The sequence below is a fragment of the Phyllostomus hastatus genome, unplaced genomic scaffold (assembly GCF_019186645.2).
Source record: "Phyllostomus hastatus isolate PE091 unplaced genomic scaffold, TTU_PhHast_1.1 phas_scaffold_385, whole genome shotgun sequence".
Lineage (NCBI taxonomy): Eukaryota > Metazoa > Chordata > Mammalia > Chiroptera > Phyllostomidae > Phyllostomus > Phyllostomus hastatus.
The window spans coordinates 14,978,900-15,003,357 of NW_025334026.1; the positions used below are offsets into that span (position 1 = coordinate 14,978,900).

The 24,458-nt window shown below is 42.3% G+C and overlaps 1 protein-coding gene across 1 annotated transcript; it reads left to right on the plus strand.

Moving 5' to 3' along the window:
• Positions 1-8,283: 8,283 nt before the first annotated feature.
• On the plus strand, positions 8,284-13,558 carry IFT22 (intraflagellar transport 22). Its single transcript, XM_045819539.1, has 5 exons — positions 8,284-8,400; positions 11,474-11,550; positions 11,680-11,769; positions 12,038-12,240; positions 13,056-13,558. Exons 1-5 carry the CDS (start codon positions 8,362-8,364, stop codon positions 13,202-13,204), a joined length of 558 nt encoding a protein of 185 aa, XP_045675495.1. The 5' UTR covers positions 8,284-8,361; the 3' UTR covers positions 13,205-13,558.
• The last annotated feature ends 10,900 nt before the right edge of the window (positions 13,559-24,458 follow it).

Consider the following 24,458-nt stretch of genomic DNA (forward strand, 5'->3'; position numbering starts at 1 on the left):
GTTACATACCAATAAAAAAACTATTATACCTCCCATTCTCTTTTTAACCTATATTCAGATTTTCTTCCTCATCAGTCCACTGAGACCATTTATCAAGATCCCCAACTATCATGAAAATATATATTACTGACAAAAATTAATGCTGGTGAAACACTGTTAAAACAGACAAGTGGAAAGTAATCTGGAAATAGCTATTAATATTTAAAACACACATATCCCTTGACCCTGCAATCCTCTTCCTGTTCCATAGATTCTATAGAGGTAAAGTCACCAGTATACAAAGCCATACATTGCTTTTTGTGGCCCTAAGCTATAATGTCCATCATTAAGAAAATGTATGACTAACTGCGTATTATTCAGACTATAAAAAGCATACAACCTTAAAAACTCTAATAAAACTACAATAAGGGACTTGGAGCAAGGTATTGTTAAATAAAGAAAACAAAGTATAAAGTAGTATTTAGGACATGATCCCACTTTTGTAAAAACAATGACCAAAAAAAGTGTGTGTGTATATGTGTGTGTGCTGAACCACTTTGAAGATGAACTAGACGGACTTATTTACTCAAACAGCTTTATTCTTTCCCCCAACTGTTTCCTTCAAACATTCTCTGTGGACTCATTCTTACCCGCCTCTTAGATGAAATCTCAGGCACTTTCCATAGCTTTTCAGTCAATCCCAGGTAACAATAAGTCACCCTAGCACCTTCAGCTCCAAGAATAATCTCTTTTATTGAAAATGTCTTGTTCACTGTACTAATCAAAACTCTGTTCAAAGACAAAGTCACCACCACCCTTTGCCCCATCCCTACCCTCAGCCCCAGGCCAGCTTCAGGCTGATAGGACTGAAGGAGGAAGAGACATGGCCATCTTCTTTCCTCTTTGCTAGTCTTGATCTTCTACTCCTGCTCCCCCAACTCTCATTCCAGGCTACTTCAGGCTATTGAACAGCTGAGTTTGGGGTGAGGCAGGAGAAGGAGGGAGAAGGGAGAGAAAATGTCTTATTTAACAGGTACAGATATAATCAGGCACTAGTGCCCTCTGGTATTAGAGGATGCCCCATGCTGATTTGCTATCTTTGGGGAACTTTTAAGGGTTCCTGGGACCTTCACGACACAGGCTCTGACTACTGCTTCCTTATAGGGTACTCCCTCCAGGTAAAGGCTTGCAATGTCCTCCCTAAGCCCAGAAATCCGGTAGTCCACCTTCTCTGGGAAATTCACCTCTTCCAGGGGGTTCTCACAAGCAAAACCCAAAATGACTCAAAGCCCACTCTCTCCCACCTCAGGTCCCTAGGGAAAGCTCTTGTATCCTTGGTGACTCCCAATGCACCCTCTTCCTTCCCTGCTCTCTTGCCTTGGACCAGATCTCCTTACAGCTTCTCAAGCCTGTCCTCATGCTGCCCAAATTCCAGGGGCCAAAGGTTCTTTGAAGCCCCATTTCTCACTTGACCCAAGATGAGCAAACAGCATACTCTCCAAAGAAATCCTCCCTCTCCCTCATCAACCTCAAGACTCTTGATAACTTCCAGGTGACGTGCTAAGTCCTCCAGAAATGGACTAAAGTCTGGAAGACACTTAACATGTTTTACAAGCCTTTAAAGCCTCAGCCAAAATCAGAAGAGTCACGTTTTGGCAACTGTTATGGATCTGTATGTATATAGAGCTATGTTGAATATAGCTCTACATAGGGATATATAAGGTATATGAAAAAACTGAAACACTCATCCAAGGTTGTTAGCATGGACTCTCTGTTTGGGGTTTACCTGTTGTTTGTTTCTTCACTGGAACAAAAACTTCAAGGAATAAGAAGGGACAGGGAGAGGTCAAGGGTGAAGTAAGGAAGCCAAAGAAAAAAGAAAAAAAGAGATTGCACCAGCCTGGTCGGATTGCTCAGTAGGTGGGAGCATCTTCGCATACATCAAAAGGTTGTGGGTTTGATCCCCAGTCAGGGCACATACATAGGTTGTGGGTTCCATCCCAGTCGGGGTGTGTATGAGAGGCAATCCACCAATGTTTCTTTCTCACATCGATGTTTTTCTCTTTCTCTTTCTCTTTCTCTTTCTCTTTCTCTCTCTTCCCTTCTCTCTAAAATTCAGTGAACATGTCCTTGGATGAGAATTCAAAACTTAACATTAAAAAGATATTAGTGAAAAGTATATTTTAAAAGCAATCAAGAACTTCCATGTTACCACATTCAATGGTCAATTCTGGGTCACCTTTCTTGATCTCACTGGATCCCTTAGAAACCTTTGATGACAGGAGTCACTCCCTCTCCTGCAACGCTGGCTGTCTTCACTTGACTCGCATGATGCCATCGCTGTAGTTTTCCTCCCACCTCTCTGGATGTTCTCTTTCAGCCTCCTGTGCTGGATTGTCCTCTAAATAGCAGAGTGCCCCAAGGCACTCCATGTACACTTATCGTCTCTGCCTACACTTACTCCCTACTTATTCTGTCTAGTCCATGGCTTTCATGGCACACCATATGCTGATTGATATCTCTTTCAGATTTATCTCTAGTCCTAACCTCTCCCATACGGTACAGAATCTTATATCCCATTTGTCACTCAACTGCTAATAGGCATTTCAAAACTGACAGAACTCTTAGTCTCCCACTTCCTAACCCTGCTCCTCCCCTAGCCTTTCCAGGTGTGGTAATGGAAAAACTCACTCACACAACCAAATAAGTCAATGTCCCGGAAGTCATCCTTAACTCCTCTTTCCCTCAGACCTGACATCTAATCCATCAGCAATTTCTGCTAGCTCTACCTTCAAAATATGTCCCGAGTCCAACCTCCACTGTTAACATCATCATTCATCTCTTAAGCTACATGGGGATGCTCCACACTGGCACTTGCATGTCCACTGTTGCCCACTCTGCTCCACACAGCAGCCAGTGATCACTACTTTTTATAAGAAAATGATTTTATTTTTATTTTTTAATTCCCATACTGTTTATAAATATGTTTTTACTCTAATAATACAGCTCTGCAGCTAGCAAAGCAGCTGAACTAACACCCATAAATACAGGTGGGGAGATAATTAACACCCACTAATGTTTCTCTACAAAAACTATTCTCTTTTAAAAAAAACAATTACAAATAGACTTTTGGCCAAGATGGAGGTCTAGGTAGATACACTTTGCCTCCTTGCACAACCAAAAGAAGGACAACAACAAATTTAAAAACAAAAAATATTCAGAACTGCCAGAAAAGCAAAAGGAAAAGCAAAGGCAAAATTCTGTACAGAATCCAACAACCAAGGAGTAAAAGAAGGAACATTCACCCAGGCCAGTAGAAGGGGAGGACAGGGACAGAGAGGACTCATGGCAAGGTGGCAGCTAAAGGACCAGAGAGGACGAGGAGGCGGCTGGTGGACCAGGCAGTCCCACATTTGTGTGCAGATAAACCAGGAGGAACAACTGGGGAGCAAGAGAGACCCCACAACCCAGGTTTCCAGCGTGGGAAAATAAAGCCTCAAAACCTCTGACTACAAAGACCTGTAGGGGGTGTGACAGTGGTAGGAACTCCCAGCCTCACAGGAGAGTTCAATGGAGAGACTCACAGGGTTCTAGACCATATACAAACCCACCCATCCAGGAATCAGCACCAGAAGAGCACAATCTCCTTGTGGGTAAGTGGGAGAAGTGACTGAAAGCAGGGTGAGAGCTGAGCAAATGGCATTGTTCCCTCTGGGATCCTTCCCTCACATACAGCATCACAACTGCAGTGACGTGAGTTGTCCCACCCTGGTGAATACCTAAGGCTCTGCCCTTTACTACATAATAGGCATGCAAAGACAAATATATATATATATATATATATATATATATATATATATATATATATATATCCCAAATGAAAGCATAGATCAAAGCTCCAAAAATAGAACTAAGCAATGAAGAGATAGCCAACTTATCAGATGCAGTGTTCAAAACACTGGTAATCAGGATGCTCACAGAAATGAGCATGGTCACAAAGAATGGTCAAAAGAATGGTCACAAAATAGAGGAAGAAATGAAGGCTATGCAAAGAGAAATAATGGAAAATGTATGGGGAACCAACAGTGAAGGAAAGGAAACTGGGACTCAAATTAATGGTTTGGACCAAAAGGAAGAAATAAACATTCAACCAGAACAGAATGAAGAAACAAGAATTCAAAAAAATGAGGAAAGGCTTAGGAATTTCTGGGACAACTTTAAATGTTCCAATATCCATCTAATAGGGGTGCCAGAAGGGGAAGAGGAAGAGCAAGAAATCGAAAACTTCTTTGAAAAAAAAATGAAGGAGAACTTCCCCATTCTGGTAAAGGAAATAGACTTCCAGGAAGTCCAGAAAACTCAGAGAGTCCCAAAGAATCTAGACCCAAGGAAGCACATATCAAGGCACATCCTAATTACATTACCCAAGATGAAAGGTAAGAAGAAAATCTTAAAAGCAGCAAGAGAAAAGGGAACAGATACCTACAAAGAAGTTCCCATAAGACTATCAGCTGATTTCTCACAAGAAACCCTACAAACAAGAAGGGGCTGGAAAGAAGTATTCCAAGTCATGAAAGGCAAGGACCTACATCCAAGATTGCTCTACTCAGCAGAGCTTTCATTTAGAATGGAAGGGCAGATAAAGTGCTTCCCAGATAAGGTCAAGTCAAAGGAGTATCATTATCACCAAGCCCTTATTATATGAAATATTAAAGGGACTTATCTAAGAAGAAGAAGATGATCAAAACTATGAACAGTAAAATGACAACAAACAACTATCAACAACTGAACCTAAAAAAAACCCAACAAAAATCAAAGCAAACAACTAGAATAGGAACAGAATCACAGAAATAGAGATCACATGGAGGGTTATCAGTGGGGAGGGGGAGGGGAAGAATGGAGGGGAAAGGTGCAGGGAATAAGAAGCAAAAATAGTAGGTACAAAATAAATAGGAGGAGGTTGAGAATAGTATAGGAAATGGAGAAGCCAAAGAACTTATACGTACAACACATGGACATGAACTAAGTGGAGGGTAGGAAATGCTGGTGGGAGTGGGGGGTGCAGAGCAGGAGGAAATAAAGGGGAGAAAAAAATGGGACAACTGTAATAGCATAATCAATAAAACATAGTTTAAAATTTAAATAAATAAATAAATAATTGCAAATAGACTACATAATATATGTGGGCAAAAGGCAATTAAATAAATCTCTTGAAACACTAAATGTATTATAAACAGTGCATATTATCAACATGTACATGATTCAAATCAAAATCCTAAAATGTATTCCTTTTGAAAGATAGCTGTATCAATAAAATATTACACATCCTTTATCACACTGGTACAATATTTCATATGCTGCAGGAAAATTAAATGTAGGTCAAGTCACCAACTTAATAAAAGATCTTTTCCATGAGCCTTTACTAATAAAAGACAATTAGGTCATAAATAAAACAAATTATTAATTACATGACTTGAGGTTTAGGATGAAACCTTGTAAAAATTACTGATATACAGCAGTTATACACCACACTAAAACCAACTGCTTAATATTTTTGCCATGTGTGAACTGCCTATAGTGAAAAATGAGCAAATATTTTAATAATGGAAGATGCTTAAAACATAAATCAGTTCATGACAACCCCCTGTTCAAAAACTCTCCTTAATGATTTTTTGGCTCACCAGGTTCCTAGCCAATGTCAACTTTCCCCTCACCACCCCTGCCCTCATTCTTGGGAAAGCAACATGCAAAACTACAACCTACATGTCCCAGATTCCCTTGCAGTTAGGGAGGCTACATGATCGGATTCTAACCAATGAGACATAGGAAAAATCACTGAATAGGGATTCTAAGGAAACTATGCTTTCCTGAGAAAAGGGGAGACTCTAGTGCTATACAACCTTTGACATTTGTTTTCCTTTGTTCCTGCCTAAAAAGAAAAACAAAAACAAAAACAAAAAAAAAACCAAAAAACACGAAGGTAAAGCAGCCATGCCAAAGATGTCAGGACACAAAGGGAGAATGGATCTTGTTCCTTGAACAGCTGCATCAGTTCTCATGTGCTCATCCTTTGATTCCTTGTGAGGTGAGAAAACAGTAAATCCCTCACTTGGTTAAATTGCTGCGGTGAAGTTTCTACTACACAGAGCCAAATACAATACAATCCTGGCACAGGCTTCCCACCGCCATATAATAAATTCCCAAAGTCTTACATGCATTCCTCCCTGTTTTCCCTGCACCCACCTCATGGGCCCTCTGGGCTGATCTTGGAACATGCCAAGTTTATCTCCACCTCAGCATTTTTACTCATGCTGTTCTGCTGGAAAGCTCTTCCTCCAGATCTTTCACATTATTTGGCTGAGCCTTCTCTTCACTCAGCTTTCTGCTCTAACGTCACCTCTGCACCAAGGTCTTGCCTTAACCTTTCATCCAAAATTGGCTCCTTCACACTTTAACTCTTCGGTGATTTATTTTTATTCATAGCACTTACCACTACCTAAAATTGTCTCTACCTGAGAGTATGTTATTTATTGTGTTGGCCAAAAAGTTCATTTTGTTTTTTCCACACGATGGCTCTAGTAGTTGCGCTTAGTTGTCTTTTACTTCATTCAAAACAATTTTGTTGGATTGTATTGTGACAGCTGTCATATCAGTGTGCACAAAAAAAACTCATCAAAATTGGTGAATTTTTGTGCAGCCATTTTAATATTGAAGATGGAAGACAACACACAAATTTTTGGCATATTATGCTTTATTTCAAAAAGATAAAACATGACTGAAATGCAAAAAAAATTGTGCAGTGTATGGAGAAGGTGCTGTGACAGTCAAATGTGTCAAAGTGGTTTGCGAAGTTTCTTGGTTTCACTGACATTTTGGCCAAGTGGTGCTTTGTGTCTTATGCATGTCTTATGTTTATCAGCACCCCTGGCCTCTACCCATTAGAATCCAATAGTGGGAGATAGCTGACATACTCAAAATATCCAAATTAATAAAGTTATTATGAAAATGAAAAAATGTGCCTTTTATCTTACAGAAAAAAACTAAATGGACTTTTTGGCCAACCCAATATTTACTTGTTTAATGAATATCCATCTACTCTACTGGAATGGCAGATTCAAGAGTTACAGGAACATCCCTAGTACTTAGAAGAGTGCCTGGTATAAAGTAGGCATTCAGAAAATATTTATTTAACCAATCAATCAATTAATGACATCTTGATATTGAAGCAGACTCTTCCTTATAGTTCACTCACAAGTTCTTTGTAACACAGAAACTATATAACTAGCCTACCAAAAGTTAAAGCTTGAGTTGTAGTATTTTTAGTCATGCGAGCACCTTTGTGGGCTAACATATCTTGTATCAGCACTCTTAGCACACAGACGCTTAATTTCCTGGCCTCACTCGAAATTCTGGACTGGGTCTGTAATTAAGACGGACCTAATGAATGAATTTAACAGCAATGCATCCAGACACTGCACTGACATTGAACACGTCAGGGCATTATCCTTTTGGTTCCTTCCAAATCGCCCAAATGAGGTGAGCGATGAATCCCTTTACAGAGACCAGAAGATCGTTTTTTCCTTGACTTCTTCTAGACTGGGCCAGGGATATGATAAATCCGTTTTCAACGTGGCCAGTATCATGCCACAGTGAAAAAGAGACAGAGGGCTGGTTCCAACCCCAGCTCACCAGCTGCATGGCTTGTCTGAGCTGTCCAGTTAACAGCGAGAAATAAGGGAGATCAAGGACGGCAAAGTGCCCTGACTGGTGCGGGTCGGTGCATTGAGCGTCCGCTTGCTAACCGAACAGTAGCCTAACCTTTAGGATTCTGCCAGGTTAGATTCCGATCCGGGCCCCTGCCTGGGTTGAGGGCCAGGTCATCTCTCCCTTTCTTTCTCCCTCCCTCCTCCTCTCTCTAAAAAAAAAAAATAAGAAGGGGGGGGGAGGAGGGAAGGAGGGAGGAAGAAACTAAATAAATAAATAAAAATCTTAAAAAATTAAAATTAAAAAGGACCCGCAACCAACCTTTCGACAAAGAAACCAAACTCGCCCCTTCTTCGCTCCCCCCTCCCCCCCCCCCGGTCCTCTCAGAAGAGAGGTTTTTGTTTCCCTCCTACGCTGTCCCTGTGCCTTGCACGGCGACTTTCAGCCTGAAGCTCACACCACCCTGCCGGGGTCACCGTGTCCCACCAGCACCTTCAAGCACCAAGAACTCGCGCCTGAGCCCGCTCACTCCCGTCGGCCCCCGCGGGCCGCTCCCTGTCTCCATGGAAACAAAGGCAGCCAATCCACGCGGCGATTTCCGCTGCTCCTCCCCGACAGCCCTGCGGTCTCAGACAACGCTCGAGTGGGCTCCGGTGGACCTGCAGTCGGCGGGCCGCGATGCTGAAGGCCAAGATACTCTTCGTGGGGCCCTGCGAGGTGAGGCCGGGGCCGGGTGTGGCTTCGGACGCAGCGAGCGTTGGCGGGGGTGCTCCCGGTGCCCCCCAGGAAATGGGACGGAGTCCCACCGCCCAGGCGGTGTGCACCGCCCGCCTCACCGAGAACGCTGAGCCTCCAGGCGTTGACCCTGTTTCATTGAGGCCTCAAGGCCCAAGATATAGTGAGTGGCGTTTTGGAGCCAGAACTTAGATCTCACGTTGCATTCGTGGTTGTCCCTAATGAATATGTCTGTGGTACGAGAAAACCAGGAGGAAAGACTGGACTATAACCTGGTTTTGGAACAATTAGCAATTAATGTATGTGTGACGATGGCCGGGGGGGTTAAGCCTTTATGTGTACTTAACACCATGCAAAAAAATAAAATTCAGATGGACTAAAACTAAACGTGTAAAAAAAAACAAACGAACTTGGAAGTAGTAAAAGAATGAGCATTTGCATTTTACTGATGCTGTTTGATCGGGGACCACACTTTGAGAACCACTGTAGTAGATGAATATATAGAAAGATACATTTTTAATCTTAAAATAGGTAAGTTCTTCTTAAGCACAACACAAAAATGAAGAAGGATTAAAAGAAATGACAGGGAAGTTAAAGCCTGGGAAAAGTATCTGCAAAATACATTACAAAGACTTAATAGCTAGATCACAAGTTTGAAACTGGGAAAGAAAAGAGAACTCAATAGAAAATTGAGCTAAGGCTCTGCACAAGAGAAATCCACCTGATCAGTAAGTGTGAGAAAGATGCCCAGCTTCACAGTCACAGGAATGCAACTTTAAACAAAAAGATGACATTTGTTTACCCATCAGATTGGATAAGAAAAATTTAGAAGATTGATTAATACCCTGTGTTCGGATGCTTATAGGGAAATGAGTACTCTAGGATTCTGTTGGGGCTGTAAAATGATAACAGCTTTTTTGGTGATCAAATCATTAATATTTAAAGTGTGCTTAGCTTTTAGTGCTGCACTTACATTTCTCAGAATCTACAATAGCTGAATACTTGTGGATGTTCCCCATGAGTCATAGTGAACAGTTGATAGTGAACAGTTGGGAGCATCCTAGATGCCATCGGTAAGAAAATGCCTACATAACCTAAGGTCCATTCTTACTCTGGAGGACTGTGTAGCAGTTAAACAAAACATGGCAAGTCTGTGTGTTGACATGGAGAATCCAAGACACAAATTATTAAGTGAAATAGACAATAACAATATGCAGAGAATAAGGAAAAGCAAAACAAGCATAGATATCATTTTAATGGAAATTCTCAAACATATACAAGGGAGAAAGAACTATGAATTCCTAGTACCCATCACCCAGCTTCAACAACGAAATACATTTTTGCATATACATTTCCATCTCCCTCTGTACTCTTCAAACTTGGCTGACTTTCTGTTCCTTCAGCATTCTGTGCCCATTCCCGCCCGGGTGCCTCTGAAACACCTGTTCCCTCTGCTTGGAAGCCTCAGTCGACTCATTCAAAGCTCAGTTTAAACTTCGTCTAGGCTTTCCTTGACTACCCAATTCAAAGATTCTATCACATCACTCTGCTTAATTTTTACCCTGGTACCTATCAGTACTTCATCTCTTTCTGATTTATTCAACAGCACCTGGCACAAGGTAGACACTTCAAAATAAGTGTCTTATGAGCCTAACAGGCAATTTCTTCATTTCCCCATAAGAACCCACCCCCTTAAAAAATTGGTTTTAGCCAGCTAGTATATATAAACTTTAGTGGCATAAATGAAATATACAAGTATGCTTTTATAATGTTTTATGTATCAGTGTAGCTATATACACGTTTAAAGGTACATTAAGCTTATGTTAATTTAGGAATGCTGTTTTATTCCATTCTTGTATTTCATGACAGTTTTATTCAAGCCCCTCACCTGTACCTTTGACACCAAAGTCATCTATGATTAGAGCCACTTTTTGAGTCACCTAACAAAGCACACCACCTAAGTAGTTTAGGATACAGCACTTTTTCAGTCTGAGTATGAACCTCTTCCTGGAAATGTATTCCAGCTCAAGGAACTATTCCTATAACATCAAGCCATTTGTTTTATTCATTCACCCTGTAGATAAATATTCATGACTTCTAACATGACCACTTACTGTGTTATTGTTAAGTGATGATTTGTGAGACCAAATTCTCAGAGAAAGTTACTAAAACAATGTTAAGTCCTTCCCCCTCTTTTATTTATCTATTTCCTGACTCCAGCTGGTGACCTGCACAAGCCTCCCAGATTGGCATCGATGGAGGCTGTACTGAATTGCAGAGCATAATTTGAGATATTTTTCAATAAGGATTTAAGTATAAGAGATTCCCCTTCTGAGGAATAATTTGGGTGGAGAAAAAAAAATTTTACATGTGGTCATACAGTGTTTATTAAATGGATGATGCAGATGTGTAGGAAAAAATCTGAAAAACATCATTGTTGTTACCTTTGGAGAGGGTGTGGGATGGATAGACAGATGGATGGTTTGGGTGGAGGAACCAGGAGGGCTGTTTGTTCATTTTTTAAAAATGAGAGTGCGTATTACGCAGAGGGAGAAACAGCTCTACGTGGGAGTGTGGCATAGCCAGCCAGGAGTCCTCACACCTGGGGCCCAGCTCCGACCGTGAACTTCTCTTTGACTTAGAGGAGCTCCTTTCCCCTTTCTTGGCCTCAGTGGGTTCATAATGAGCTGTGACAGACTGTGGTTTTTCTTAAAAATGTGGAGAGGAGCAAGTGAGGAAAAGCTCACATGAAATTTTTTTGCTGTTCTTGAATGAGTTAACTGAGGGGTAGCCAGGGAAATCCATGTAGGTAAAATTCCCCCGAGGCAGAGCCAGTGCTGGAATCCCTGCTTCCTGGGCCCTGGAGCAGACTGTGCAGACCATGCAGCCCAAGTCAGCGAGGTCCACCCAACCAGAGCAGCCCTCTGCTCCAGTGATCCCAGGTGGCTGCGGCCTGCACTCCATCACATCTGCTTCCAAACCAGCTACTGGAGGGCTCATTTATGGTTTACTCTCCTGCTTGTTAGAAAAGATTTTTTATTACCTTCACTTTCAGAGTGGAAAAACCGTTTTGGCCAACTTCCTGACAGAATCTTCTGACATCACTGAATACAACCCAACCCAAGGAGTGAGGTGAGCCCTGATAAATGAATCTGTGTCCCAGAGAGTCCCTGTCTGTCACCCACCATCTGCTTTGGGTGCTGATGGCACTCCAAAAGCATAATGTTTCCAAAGAGATGTTGCTGTTGTTTCTGTTTCTAGGATCCTGGAATTTGAGAACCCACATGTTGCCAGCAACAACAAAGGCACGGGGTGCGAATTTGAGCTGTGGGATTGTGGCGGAGATCCAAAGTATGTTTCCTTTAAGAGGATTTTCTTCATCAAATGATTTAAAAAATCAGTTTCCCACCAGGCACCTTGGCCTAGCACACTTCCTAGCATATATTAGGGGCTTGGTCAATTGTTTGGAACATGCATTGCTCTTGAAACTTTAATGATTGGGTTTCAATACAGTGAGAAGTCATCCACCAGTTAGCAATAGTAAGATACTATTTTTAAAGTCCACCATTAGAAACCGGAACCACCTAATGTTCACTGTGAATTCTTTGCTGCCTTGCAGGTTTGAATCTTGCTGGCCAGCCCTGATGAAGGACTGTCACGGGGTGGTGATTGTCTTCAACGCTGACATCCCAAGCCACCTGAAGGAAATCGAGATGTGGTATTCCTGCTTTGTTCAACAGCAGTTCCTACAGGATACTCAGTGTCTGTTAATTGCACACCACAAACCAGGCTCTGGCAGTGAGAAAGGAAACCTGTCTTTGTGTAAGAAGACTGCAATTCTCCTTTCTTCTTTTGTCTTCAATGTTCCGGGCATTTGTATATTGCTCTGTGTCTTTGTTTTTTGTTTTTTTTTTAATTGATTTTTAGAGAGAGAAAGGAAGGGGGAGAGATAGAAAAACATCAATTTGTTGTTCCACTTATTTATGCATTCATTGGTTGATTCTAATATGTGCCCTGACTGGAGATCGAACTCACACCTTTGGTTTGTCAGGATGGTGCTCCAACCAGCTAAGCTACCCAGCCGTGGCTTTGTCCTTGAAAGCAGTATCTGTGTGCAGTTAGTGAGCATCTGGTGTGTCCTAGGCATTTGTTTTTCTCACCATGTAAATCAGAATTGCCAGACTGGAAGGTCTGCCATTCCATCCAGGCCAGGGTATAGACACTTTAAAAGCAGGTAGACACCAAGAGGGGAAACACCTGGTTTTAGCTGCTCATCAATATTACCAGGGTCACTCTTTCCTAACTGGCCTTTTCTCAAGAAAAACTTGAATCTGCACGGGACACACACCATTACAGATGTGACAGTGTGATCATAGAAAATAACTCACAATGTTCAGCAATGTCTTCCTTTCTGGTATAAGAACGAAGAGGACCTGGCAGTGGCTTATAGAGTTATCCTGTTGTCAGGTGGCCGTGTGGCGAAACCTTCCTGTGTTAAATCATGTCAAGCAAGACACAATTTATTTTTGGACTTTAGAAAGTTGAGCAAATTGGCTTCTATAAGGTTGTGGCCATTTGGAACTAGAAATGGCCTCCAGTAAAAGTTCATGCCTAATTGCCTTATTTTCCTTTTTAAGCACCACCCTTGAACAAGCTGAAGCTGGTGCACTCGAATCTTGAGGATGACCCTGAAGAGATCCGGATGGAATTCATGAAGTATTTAAAAAGCATCATCAACTCCATGTCTGAGAGCAGAGACCGTGAGGAGATGTCAATTATTACCTAACTAGCCTTCATCTGGACTCTTCCTCACCCCAAGTGAGGTCAGCTTCTTCCCCAGTGCAGGTCTGAAATCTTACCGGGTACTGATATTTCTTCTCCCGTGGCTCTAGAAGAAATTTTCTTTGCCTGCTTGGAGGTACCAGTCACCGAAGGAGTTGAATCATTCCATCTCTTCTCTGTCTGAGCCTAGCCCCGTATTTCCCCAGGAGCAGGGCTTCGGTGTTTACTAATACAGTCTTTGCGGTGGCTTTGTAGACCGTGATGACCACGAATAATGGGAATCCACTGTATCTCCGTCTCGTGCAATTTAAATGATTTTAGGTTAGTTCAGTCTCTAATAAATATTTAATTAATTCAAGATTATGATCCACTTCCCCTGCATGCACTAACAGAGTATCAGGGTGTCTGGACAGTGTTCGTGCCCTTGTTGGGTGGGGCAGCTGTTGCAAGGGCAGGGCCTCTGGTTCCCATTCTGACCTCTGTCAAGATGTCAGTGGCTGCCCACTGGCATCTCCTGCCGGGCGCAAGGCTGGCAAGGCCGGCTTGGGCTGTCCCCGTGGAACCAGCAGTCCCAGGCTGAGTCAGCCCCATCCTGGCTGGGGCTGGCCCTGCACATGTCCTCGAGCCATCTGTGTCCCCCACCCATCCCTGGTCTCTTTGTGTCTGTACGGCAGGGTCACTTTACCCTGTGCCATAGCTGACCTGTCCAGTCATTTCTCCATGCTCAGCTTACTGGGAGAAAAACATGATTTGAGGTGGGCGGGTATTAAGAATATAGCAGGTGAATATTTTCAAAATACTACCCCCATTACAATAGTAGGAAATGCAATGATACTTTCATTATAAACCTACAAGAAGGTTTACCTAAACACTTAGGATATTTATAAAATTTTCACAATACCATGATCCTTTTTTAATTGTAAAATGTACATAACATAAAATTGACCATTTTAGCCATTTTTAAGTGTACATTCTGTGGCATTAAGTAAATTCACACTGTTATTGTGCAGCCATCACCACCTTCCATCCCTACGATGTTTTCATCGTCGCAGACTGAAACTCCACACTAATCCTTCATTCTACACCCCCTCAGCCCCTGGCAGCCACCGTTCTGCTCTCTGGCTCTGTGAATCTGACCACTCTAGGTGGCTCACATGAGTGGGATTGATCACACAGTGTTTGTCCTTTGGTGACTGGCTTACTTCCCTTAGCATAGTGTCCTCAAGGCTCATGCATGTTGTAGCAGTGTCCGAATTTTCTTCCTTTTTAAGGCTGAGTCCTATCCCATTGTGTGTATGGAACACATTTTGTTTATCTATTCATCTGTTGATGGACATTTGGGGCTTTTCCACCTTTTGGCTGTTGTAATTTGCTAGGAACATTGGTGTACAGTTCACCTAAGATGTTTTGAAGAATAATACCATTTAACTTTTCTAATACTTCACTGTTATTTAGATATCCTTGATATCTGGATACTACACAAAGTAGAATACATATATATCTTCTAAAAAGTAATTTATGACCTCAGGGGAATTTAGTTCTTAAATATTATTTCATATAATTTTTAAAAAGCAACATAGCCCTGACCAGTGTGGCTCAGTTTTGCAAAGTGAAGGGTTGCTGGTTGAATTCCTGGTCAGGACACATGAGTTCGGTCCCTGGTTGGGGTGTGCATGAGAGGCAAATGATCAATGTTTCTTTCTCACATTGATCTTTCTTTCCCTCTTTCTCCCTCCTTCCCCCTCTCTCTAAAAAATAAAATAAAAGCAATATAATGTTGTAATAACACCTAATTTTTGAAACCAAAGGTGAGTTTGTAGTTTTTGTACAAACAAGTTTGTCTAATAATAATCTTAGGAATTATTATTAATTCATAATTTTATATTTGTAATTTTCTACATAGCTAACCTGAAAATACACTAAATAGATCAAAAATTAGATGTAGGTCTTCTCAACTGAGAGTCAGAGGAAAGAAGAGGTGCTTGAGATGAATAAATACGGTTGGGGGTATTTCACTTGACAGTGAGGGAGGCTGAAATGTCGCTGTGTGGCATTTGGAGACAGTGACGACCCCCTGGTAATGTTAAGCTGAACTACAGTCAACTCTTAGGGAACCGCCTGGGCTGTCCTCCAGCACAGTTTCAGCCCAGGTGAATTTCCTTACATTTCTGTCCAACCAGCTCTCAGTTGGGGCACAGGCAAAGAACACACAATAATGTTACTGCAGACTGAGGTAAATTGTCTTTACATAATAGCCTAAGTAATAATAATTGATCTTGTAGAATACAAGCTCAGAAAGAAAACTAAATTATTATTATCTGGTTTTATATGATTATCCCAAAGCTCAACAGAAAATTAACCTGGCAGCTTTCATTGATGTTAATGGCCAGAGTATAACCCTTGATAGTCTTTGAACTGAGAAAAATGTCTTCAGTTTTAATAGGCCACACACGCGCAAGATACAAGAGGACATTCACTGAGAAGTCTCCCTGTCTTCCGTGTCCCTCAGCTCCATCCCCCCTCCCAGGAACACCCACCCGTACCCCCCACATTCTGTCAGAGCCAGTCTGTGCATTTACACATGTGTTTTATTAATGGACACAGTGGCAAACTAGTCGCTTTTTTTTTATCTTGGAGATTTGTATAAATGTATAGAGAGCTGCCTTGTTTTTTTACAGTTGCATAATATTTCACAGAACCATTGATGGTGTGGCATTTTATACTAGATATTTTAAATAACTAGCTGAAATATATTCTTATCGATGGACATTTTTAATGGCATTTAAAAACCATGATTTGAGATATATATATGTGTGTGTTTAAATTGGACTTTCAGGGATGTGGTTTCAACCACAAGGGAAGGGTAACCTAAGATTGCTGGCCTTGGCATCCTAGTTTTGAATTATGATTTCACAGAACTGTTTTCTAACTGAACAATGATTATTTAAAAGATTTATTTATTTATTTATTTATTTATTTTTAGAGAGAAGAGAAAGAAGGGAGAAAGAGAGGTAAAGAAACATCGATGTGTGGGTGCCTCTAACACACCCCCACCTAGGGACCTGGCCCACAACCCATGTGCCCTGACTGGGAATTGAACTGGTTACCCTTTGGTTCGCAGGCCGGCACTCAATCCACTGAGCCACACCAGCCAGGGCATCTAACTGAATAATGATTTTTGCCATGCATATGTTAGCCATAAGATTTCTTTCTTTGTGTCATAGATGTGACAATGCACTTGAAAGCCACAGACACATAAAGTAGCCTAGTCATATGGGAAAGTCAGAGGTTCAGCATGACTCAAGTTGAATGTGCAGAGCAGTGAGTGAGTGAGTGTGCAGGGGAGGGGAGTGGAGGGGAGTGAGTGTGAATGTGCAGGGGAGGGGAGTGGCAGCAAGAGAAAACGGGTTAGATGGTGAAGGGTCTCTCGGGAGTTAGGGGTTTATCTTCCAGGCATTCAGATGCCACTGAAAGACTTTCACTGCAGGTTCGCATGGTCACATCTCTGTTTTAGAGAAACCTTCTGATGGCGGCATGAGTGCTGGATTGAAAGCACCAGAATGGAGGTGGCTGCTGTCACTCCTTGGGTCGTGGTGGCATCACTACAAATTTCAAGGCCAGAATCTTCTAATCTCTGCTCCCTCTGCACATTACCTTCTCTGTGTATCTGACTCAAATTTCCCTTTCACTACCTTATAAGGACCCTTACAACAGCAGTCAGGGCCCGCTCGGATAATCCAGGATAATCTCTCCATCTAAAGACCCTGAATCACATCTACAAAGGGACTTTTTCCAAGAAAAGTAAACTTTACAGGTTCCAGGGATCAGGACCAGGTATTTGGAGGAAGGGGTAGTATTCAGCCTAATACAGGTGCCATTCACTGAGGCATTAATGGAAAAGCAGCGGCAGGTTTGGGGGAAGAGGATGACAAATAACTAGTCCCAGACCCAGCACTTTAGGGACAGAACCGGACCCCTGGTCTTTCTGCTGTCTGTGGTAACTGGGCAGAGTCACCAAGTGGATCTAAGAGTGTCACACCCTCTGAGACTAAATCTAGTTAAGCAACACACCCAGAGCAACAACAGCATGGCAAATAACCATTTTTGAAGTTGAAAGTGGTTTGCAAGTATGTTGCTAATAGAACTAGCTTCATATTTCTTGGAACCAAACAAATGACCAAGTAGTATTCTGGAGCTCTATCTGTTGGAAAGACAATCTTGATTTATTCACTTACGTTGTAACTAGAATGCCCGTATCTGGAAATTGCTCAGGGAAGCTCCTGGAGATCACTATACTTTTTGTGAAACACCAGATGATTGCTATGTCAGTAGGCAGGCTAAATTGCTATAACTAAGAGTAGAGCTTTGTAGTACCTGAGGGCATATATATGAGTTAATACAAAAGCACTACTCTTGACCCACTGAGGAGGTAACTGTGTTTGTACCACTCAGGAAAATTACTCTGGATGATGGCTCTTCTTGATCTTGACTTTAGCCTCCCCTACCTGATTATTGAGAATTACATGAAGATTCTGGCCATGGCTGATGCTTTCTCAACAAATGTACTCTTTCCTTGGCAAGAAATGATTCCACGTTTTAAAAACCAAAACCAAAAAAATTAAATGAGGAGGGAGGAAATTCTGCTTTTGAATGTTAAGAATAGATAACATATTTTTGATGTTACTTCCTCGCTGCTTTATCAGTTAAATAATTTCCTACATTTATGATACAGGCCATTCTTCCTACTGAAGTTAAAAGCCAATGGAAATTGCGTGTCTTCCAACTATTCCCACTTCAAAAGGAAAGTTTTTAGTGCTTTGAAGTGAGCAACACCTCATCTGTCTTTCTGCACTCTACAGTTCATTCCTATCTAGGCTTTTGATAGGCTTTAAAAGTATGCCTCCCCTCTCTGCCTCATGGCCACAGTGCTGGAGTCCCCAGAGCACTCAGGCCCGCAGCAGCATCACCACTTGTGACCTGGCTCAGGAACCCAGAAGGAAGCAGCCTGGCAAAGCCAACACAGTTGGCAGCGGGAGTGGGGGGCTGTCATCCTGAGTGACCACTGCCAGCCACTAGACTTTCAGAGGCACTAGGTTCTTTGAGTTCCACCACGCACCCCTTCTCCTAGACCTCCTTGCCCCCTCCCCACCCCATCCCATAGACTAGACGGACCGCAGCAAGCAGAAACACTTGGGTTCTTTTGTATCAAAATAGCAAAACACCAAAAAGGAAGTTGAAAGAGCCCCACTCTTTACTATCCAAGCCATGCACAAGAATAAACAATAAGCAGCCACTAAAAAAAACCCCACAAAACAACAACAACAAAAGTATGCCTCCCTTCTCCAAAGTCTCAGTACAGATCCACGCCACACTTACTGCTCTTTGGATAAGGCATAATTATAGATCTTAGACATTCAAAATGTTGTGCAAAATAAAACACACCTATCTTACATTTATAGTCTTACTGGAGTTTTGTAATAAGTACTTTATACAAGAACCATCCTTTCAAAATCCTTTATGTGACTTTACAGAGGCCTAGAAAACACGTACGTATGAGTTAACTATATCGTGTAATAAAATATTTTGTTCAGAGAAAATTATAATTTTATCAGAGTATGAGGAACTTGGTCTTGTACTTAAAAAGAACATATTTCAAGTGCTTTTCAAGAGTATTTTTCAAATCCAACTACTCTTGGAATTTATCACCCTAGTTAGGGTGCAATTGTTAAAAGCAGGTAGTTGTGCTCTGCATTAAAAAAAAAATAGTTACAATCGCTTTAACGCATTAGTCACGTGAGATAAAGAGCCACCTAGAGCAGCGATTTGCAACCCTCTTCATCCATTGGCACACATAAACTAATTACCAAAATTCTGTGGCATTCCAAAAAAATTAATATTTTTTCTGATCTGATAGAAAAAATAGGTATAATTTTGATTCATTCAAACCAATGGCTATTGTCATTTTTTAAAATTTGACAGTCTATGGGAAAAGAGGTCAGTGCCCCTGACTAAATAGGTATTGAACATTTTAAAAGTTCTTGTAGCACACCAGTGTGCCATGGTACACTGGTTGAAAGTCAATGATTTAGGCAGGGGTGTCCGAACTTCTGGCGCCTTCTCTGCGCCACACTGGTAGAAGAGTTGTCTTGGGCCACACATTAAATATACTGCAACATGTAATTACCAAAAAATCTCATAATGTTTTAAGTAAATTTATGATTTTGTGTTGAGCTGCATTCATAGCCATCCTGGGCGGCATGTGGTCCCCAGGCTGCAGGTTGAACACCCCTGATTTAGAGAATGGTTCTTACGTACAAGGAGACTGGTGAGAGACAGTGGGTTAGGTCAAGTACACACGCCAGCCAAGGGACCTGGCCTTGATTGTGATAGCCACTAGAGAGCCTGAAGCGCAGCAGGGACAATTGGGTGGCAGCGTAGATAACAGACTTAAGGCCAACAAGACTGGGAGGTTGAGGAAATGATACAGCACTGGGGGCTGGCATGAAGAGAAAGGCACAGAGTCAGGAAATATTATGGAAGTTAAATTTGTGCTTGAGTGGACAAGAAAGGGTTTTGTCCCCTTTGCTCAGCAAGCTTCGTAGGTGCTCAGAGCAGTGACCGTTCATCAAGCACTACATTTCCCCTAGTCCTTAAGGCAACGTTGCCTGCACTTCCCAGATGGCTGTGCGACCCTTGCGCGAGCCCTGAGCGACCATGGAAACAAAAGTGTAGACGGGAGGGGCTGTGCTCTTTAACGCTGTTTTATAACCGAATTTCCCATTGTCCTTCACCACTGCATCCAGGAGTCTTCTCAGTTTCCGCTCCTCTGTTCACGGGCTCAAAGAGCCCAAATCCCCGGGGTTGTCTCCTTGGCAACAATACCTCATTACTGTTTTGGCGTGTACTACCTGGAGTGGCCTGTGTCCTGAGCTTCCTGGGAAATGTAGTCCTGCCTTCCCAGAGCCCAAGCCAAGCCAAATGTTTCAGCGTGCTTGGGCCCCAGAACCAAGGGCTGGTTACAGTGGCGCACAGCCCGCCATTTGGAAGTCTTGTGGGTGGGGGACTGTTCTGCTTACGGCCACGTGCGGGCCCAGTTCACAGAGGGTCCTGAGGCCGCGAACCCGTGGCCTACGGCTCACCGCAAAGGACTCTGGGAATTGTAGTTGGGCGGGGGCCGCCGAGCGGTTACGGATCGCCTAGGTGGTCGGGGCGAACCTGAACCCACTCGCCCTCCGGTAGGTGAGGATTTTTCTGGGGGCTGGAGCGATCTCCTCCGAGTTACCTGATCTTCCGAGCCCCTGGGCAGGATGGACAGGACTGCTCCAGCATCAGCAGCTCCAGGATCTGCTCCTTCAAGGTCATCTCAGGCCTCAGCCACCGGCACAGAGCTCCTGAGGACATGGCAGAACCTCATGGGGTCCCAAACCTCTTGGTCCTTACGGCCTGTCTTAAGTGTGGACAGGCCTGCTCCTGGCTAGAAGATTCCTTTTAGCAAAGTCTCCTCCCCACCCCCACCCACGCCAGTCTTCCTCTGGGTGACCAAGGCCACAGCCCCCACTTATTGCCGGGATCATTCTTGACTGGAGAAGTCTCCAAGGAGGCCCACTTGTGCCGTAGGAAGGTTAAGTGTCAGATAAACTCATGAGCTTCTTGGTATTTCAGACACTTTCTGAAAAACACAAAATACATTTAAAAAATGAAAACCTGATTTTGGAAATTTTCAGTTCCACTGAAGAGAATACAATAATACAGTGAACTCTCATGTGCCCATCACAGGGGACCCAGTCTCCATAGCTCAGGGTCCCTTATGTTCTGCCCTTCTTCTTTCCTCCACGCTCCATTACACTTCCTGTGTGTGTGTTGTACCTTAAAGCAAATTCTGCACAGTTCACAACGTATGCCTTTATCTCCTGATAGGTAACTCGGCAGTAACTCTAGGAGATAAGAGAATTACATTTGAAAAGATTTTTTAATATATATGATAGTAGAGAGAATAGTTTCGTAATCTCCCTGTACCAATCACCACCTCCAATTATTGACATCTGGCCAATCTCCTTTCATCTGCTCTCCATCCACCCCCACCCCCACTGCACACACACACTGGAGATTTTTTTGAGCAAATCTCAGACCCCATTTCACCCATAAAGTCTGTACTATATGTTTCTAACACTATTTTCCTTTTTAAAGCACAACCCCAACAACATTATCCCAAGTAAAAATTTTAAAACAATTTCTTAATATCAATAATGCTCACTCACATTTTTCTGATTTTTAAACAATTCACAATTGTTTTGCCCTGGCTGCATGGCTCAGCTGGGTTGGAGTGTGGTTCCAGTGCACGGGAAGGTTGCATGTTGATTCCCAGTCAGGGCACATGCCTAGGTTGTGGGTTCCATCCCTGTTTGGGGCGCATATGGGAGGCAACCAATTGATGTTTCTCTCTGTCCCTTCTGCTCTAAAAATCAGTGGAAACATGTCCCTGGGTGAGGATAAAAAAAAATACACAATTTTATGGTTGTTAGAATCACCACCCAAACAAGATCCACATATTGCCTTCCGCTGGTAAGTCTCTGTTTTAGGACCACTTCCTTTAAAAATTTTTAACTTGAAGTATTTCAGCTATTTGTTCTTAGAATGAAATTAACTAAATGCTCAAGAGTCTGTTCTGTGTCAGGCATTGTGTTTTGTGCTGGAAATACAGGCATAAGTGGACAGCCGTGGGCTTGACCCTTAATTTGGGGCAATTCATTGATCCTCTCTGGGCCTGGGTGCCCCCTTCTGTAATGTGAGTGAGTTGGAGCAGGGGTGCCCCGGATGGCTATAAAAGCGGGCCAACACAAAATTGTAAATTTACTTAAAACCTTTTTTTTTTTTGCTCATCAGTCTTCATTAGTGTTTGTGTATTCAATGTGTGGCCCAAGACAACTCTTCTTTTTCCAGTGTGGCCCTGACATGCCAAAACGCGGGACGCCCCTGGTAGATGTTCTCTAAATGACCTGCTGTGACCCATGCGGACTGCCTCTCATCACCGAGACCCACCACACTGGTCTGCGTACAGTGCCAGAGTCTGTCCACTCTGGGAGCTGGGGCTGGGAAAACTACCTGGGCAGTGGAGAGAGGGTAGAGCTCATTCATACTAGAGGGTGGAATGAGAATTGAATGGACCAGACCAGCAGTTAGAAGAGAGCACGAGTGTGTAAGAATAGGGAGGGGTCCATCCTCCTCCAAAGAAAGGCTGAATCTGTGTTGACCTAGCGCTGTGTTTCTCTGTTACACGTAGCTCTTGTCTTTTACCTTCGGGACATAAATTAGACCTTGGATAAATTCCTACAGTTTTGGGGTGTTTTTTTCCTGTAACGTTCTGATTCTCATTCTTACCTGGGTATGCTTCATTTATAGCATTGTTTAAACCACTCAACTTTTAAATCATCCTCTACAGAAACTAAAATACATATTCTCCCACAACACAGAACCAGACGCAGGGGGCACACTTCTGGCTGTGCTTTCCATTCCTGGAGCTCCTTATTCACCCTCTTCTTGAAACCGAGAAGTAAGGGCTCTGACTCCGTACCCCTTCCGTGCACCTCCTCGCCAAGAGACTAACTGTGAGGCCCTGAGGTCTGTTACCTTTCTACATTCTGTTCTTCGCAAACTCGTCATCTCTGGAGACACGAATCCAAAGTCTGAAAATATTCCCGGTCTCAGCAGACATCTTGGCCTCATCTTCATAAGACTCTGAGCTAGAACCACCCAGCTCAGCTGCTCCCTGATTCCCCGCCATCAGAGACTGAGCAAAATCCTGTTTGTTGTTTTAAGTTGCTGAGTTTTAGAGTAATCTGCTGCCCAGTAATAGAGAACTAATACAAGTACCCTAACAAAGGACCTGGGTACCATTTCCAAGTTTTAGAACCAACTGGGAGAGGTAGGTTGGAATTTCTGGCTGTGTTTCTGACTTCCTTGCACAAAGACTAGATGGAATATTTGACACTAGGGCATTCAGGGGAGAAAATCAGGAAATATGGTCATATCAATAGATCCAAATTATATTTAATATAAATAAAAGTTTTCAAAATAACCTTTATCAAAACCTGAATCAAAATTTAATTTGAAATCAGGTTGTACATCTTAAATATATATAATTTTTAATTCCATACCTCAATAAAGCTGGGAAGCTTTTTAAAAAATAACTTTACATTATCTCTGGGAAATAGGATTATGAAGGACTTTGTCTCTGAAAATTTTTACTAAACATGTGATGTTTAAATGCCCTGACCAGTGTAGCTCGGGTGTTTGGGCGTCATCCTGCAAAGCAAAATGTTGCCCATGTCTGATTCCTGGACAGGGGCTCATGCCTGGGTTGCAGCTTCAGTCGCAGGGGTCGGGGGGGTCAGACATGAAAGAGAGGCAAGTGGATCAACGTTTCTCTTTCATGTATGTTTCTCTCCCTCTTTTTCTCCCTCCCTCCCCCTCTCTCTAAAAATGAATAAGTAAAATCTTTTTTTAAAACTATGTAACATTTAATTATGGGTTGGCAGAAAAGTTCCTTTGGGTTTTTTCCAAAGATGCCTCTAGCAGCGCTTAGTTGTCTTTAACTTCATTCAAAACAATTTTGTTAGATTGTATTGTGACAGCTGTCATATCAACATTTAAAAAATCTTATCAAAATTGGGGAATTTTTGTATAGTTATTTTAACACTGAAGATGGAAAAAGATATGCAACATTTTTAGCATATTATGATTTATTGTTTCAAGAAAGGTAAAAACACAACTGAAATTAAAAAAAAAGATTTGTGCAGTGTATGGAGAAGGTGTTATGACTGATCGAATGTATCAAAAGTGGTTTACGGAGTTTCGTGCTGGAGATTTGCCGCTGGACGATGCTCCGTGGTCAGGTAGACCAGTTGAGGTTGGTAACAATCAAACTGAGACATTAACTGAGAATAATCAACGTTCTATCACGTGAGAGATAGTCAACATGATATATTCAAAATCCCCAAAGCAATGAAATTATTGGTGAACATGAAAAATGTCTTTTTTTAATGAAAAAAATGGACTTTTTGGCCAACCCAATATTTTTTTTTTGCAATGAACACATGTTGCTTTGTAATCAGAAAATAATTCTTTAATCCTCACCTGAGGACTTTTTTTGTTATTGATTTTAGAGAGAGAAAAAAGAAGAACACTAGTATGAGAGAGAAACATCAAACGGGTGCCTCCTGCTCCCGCCCTGATCTCAGATCAAACCTGCAACCTAGGCA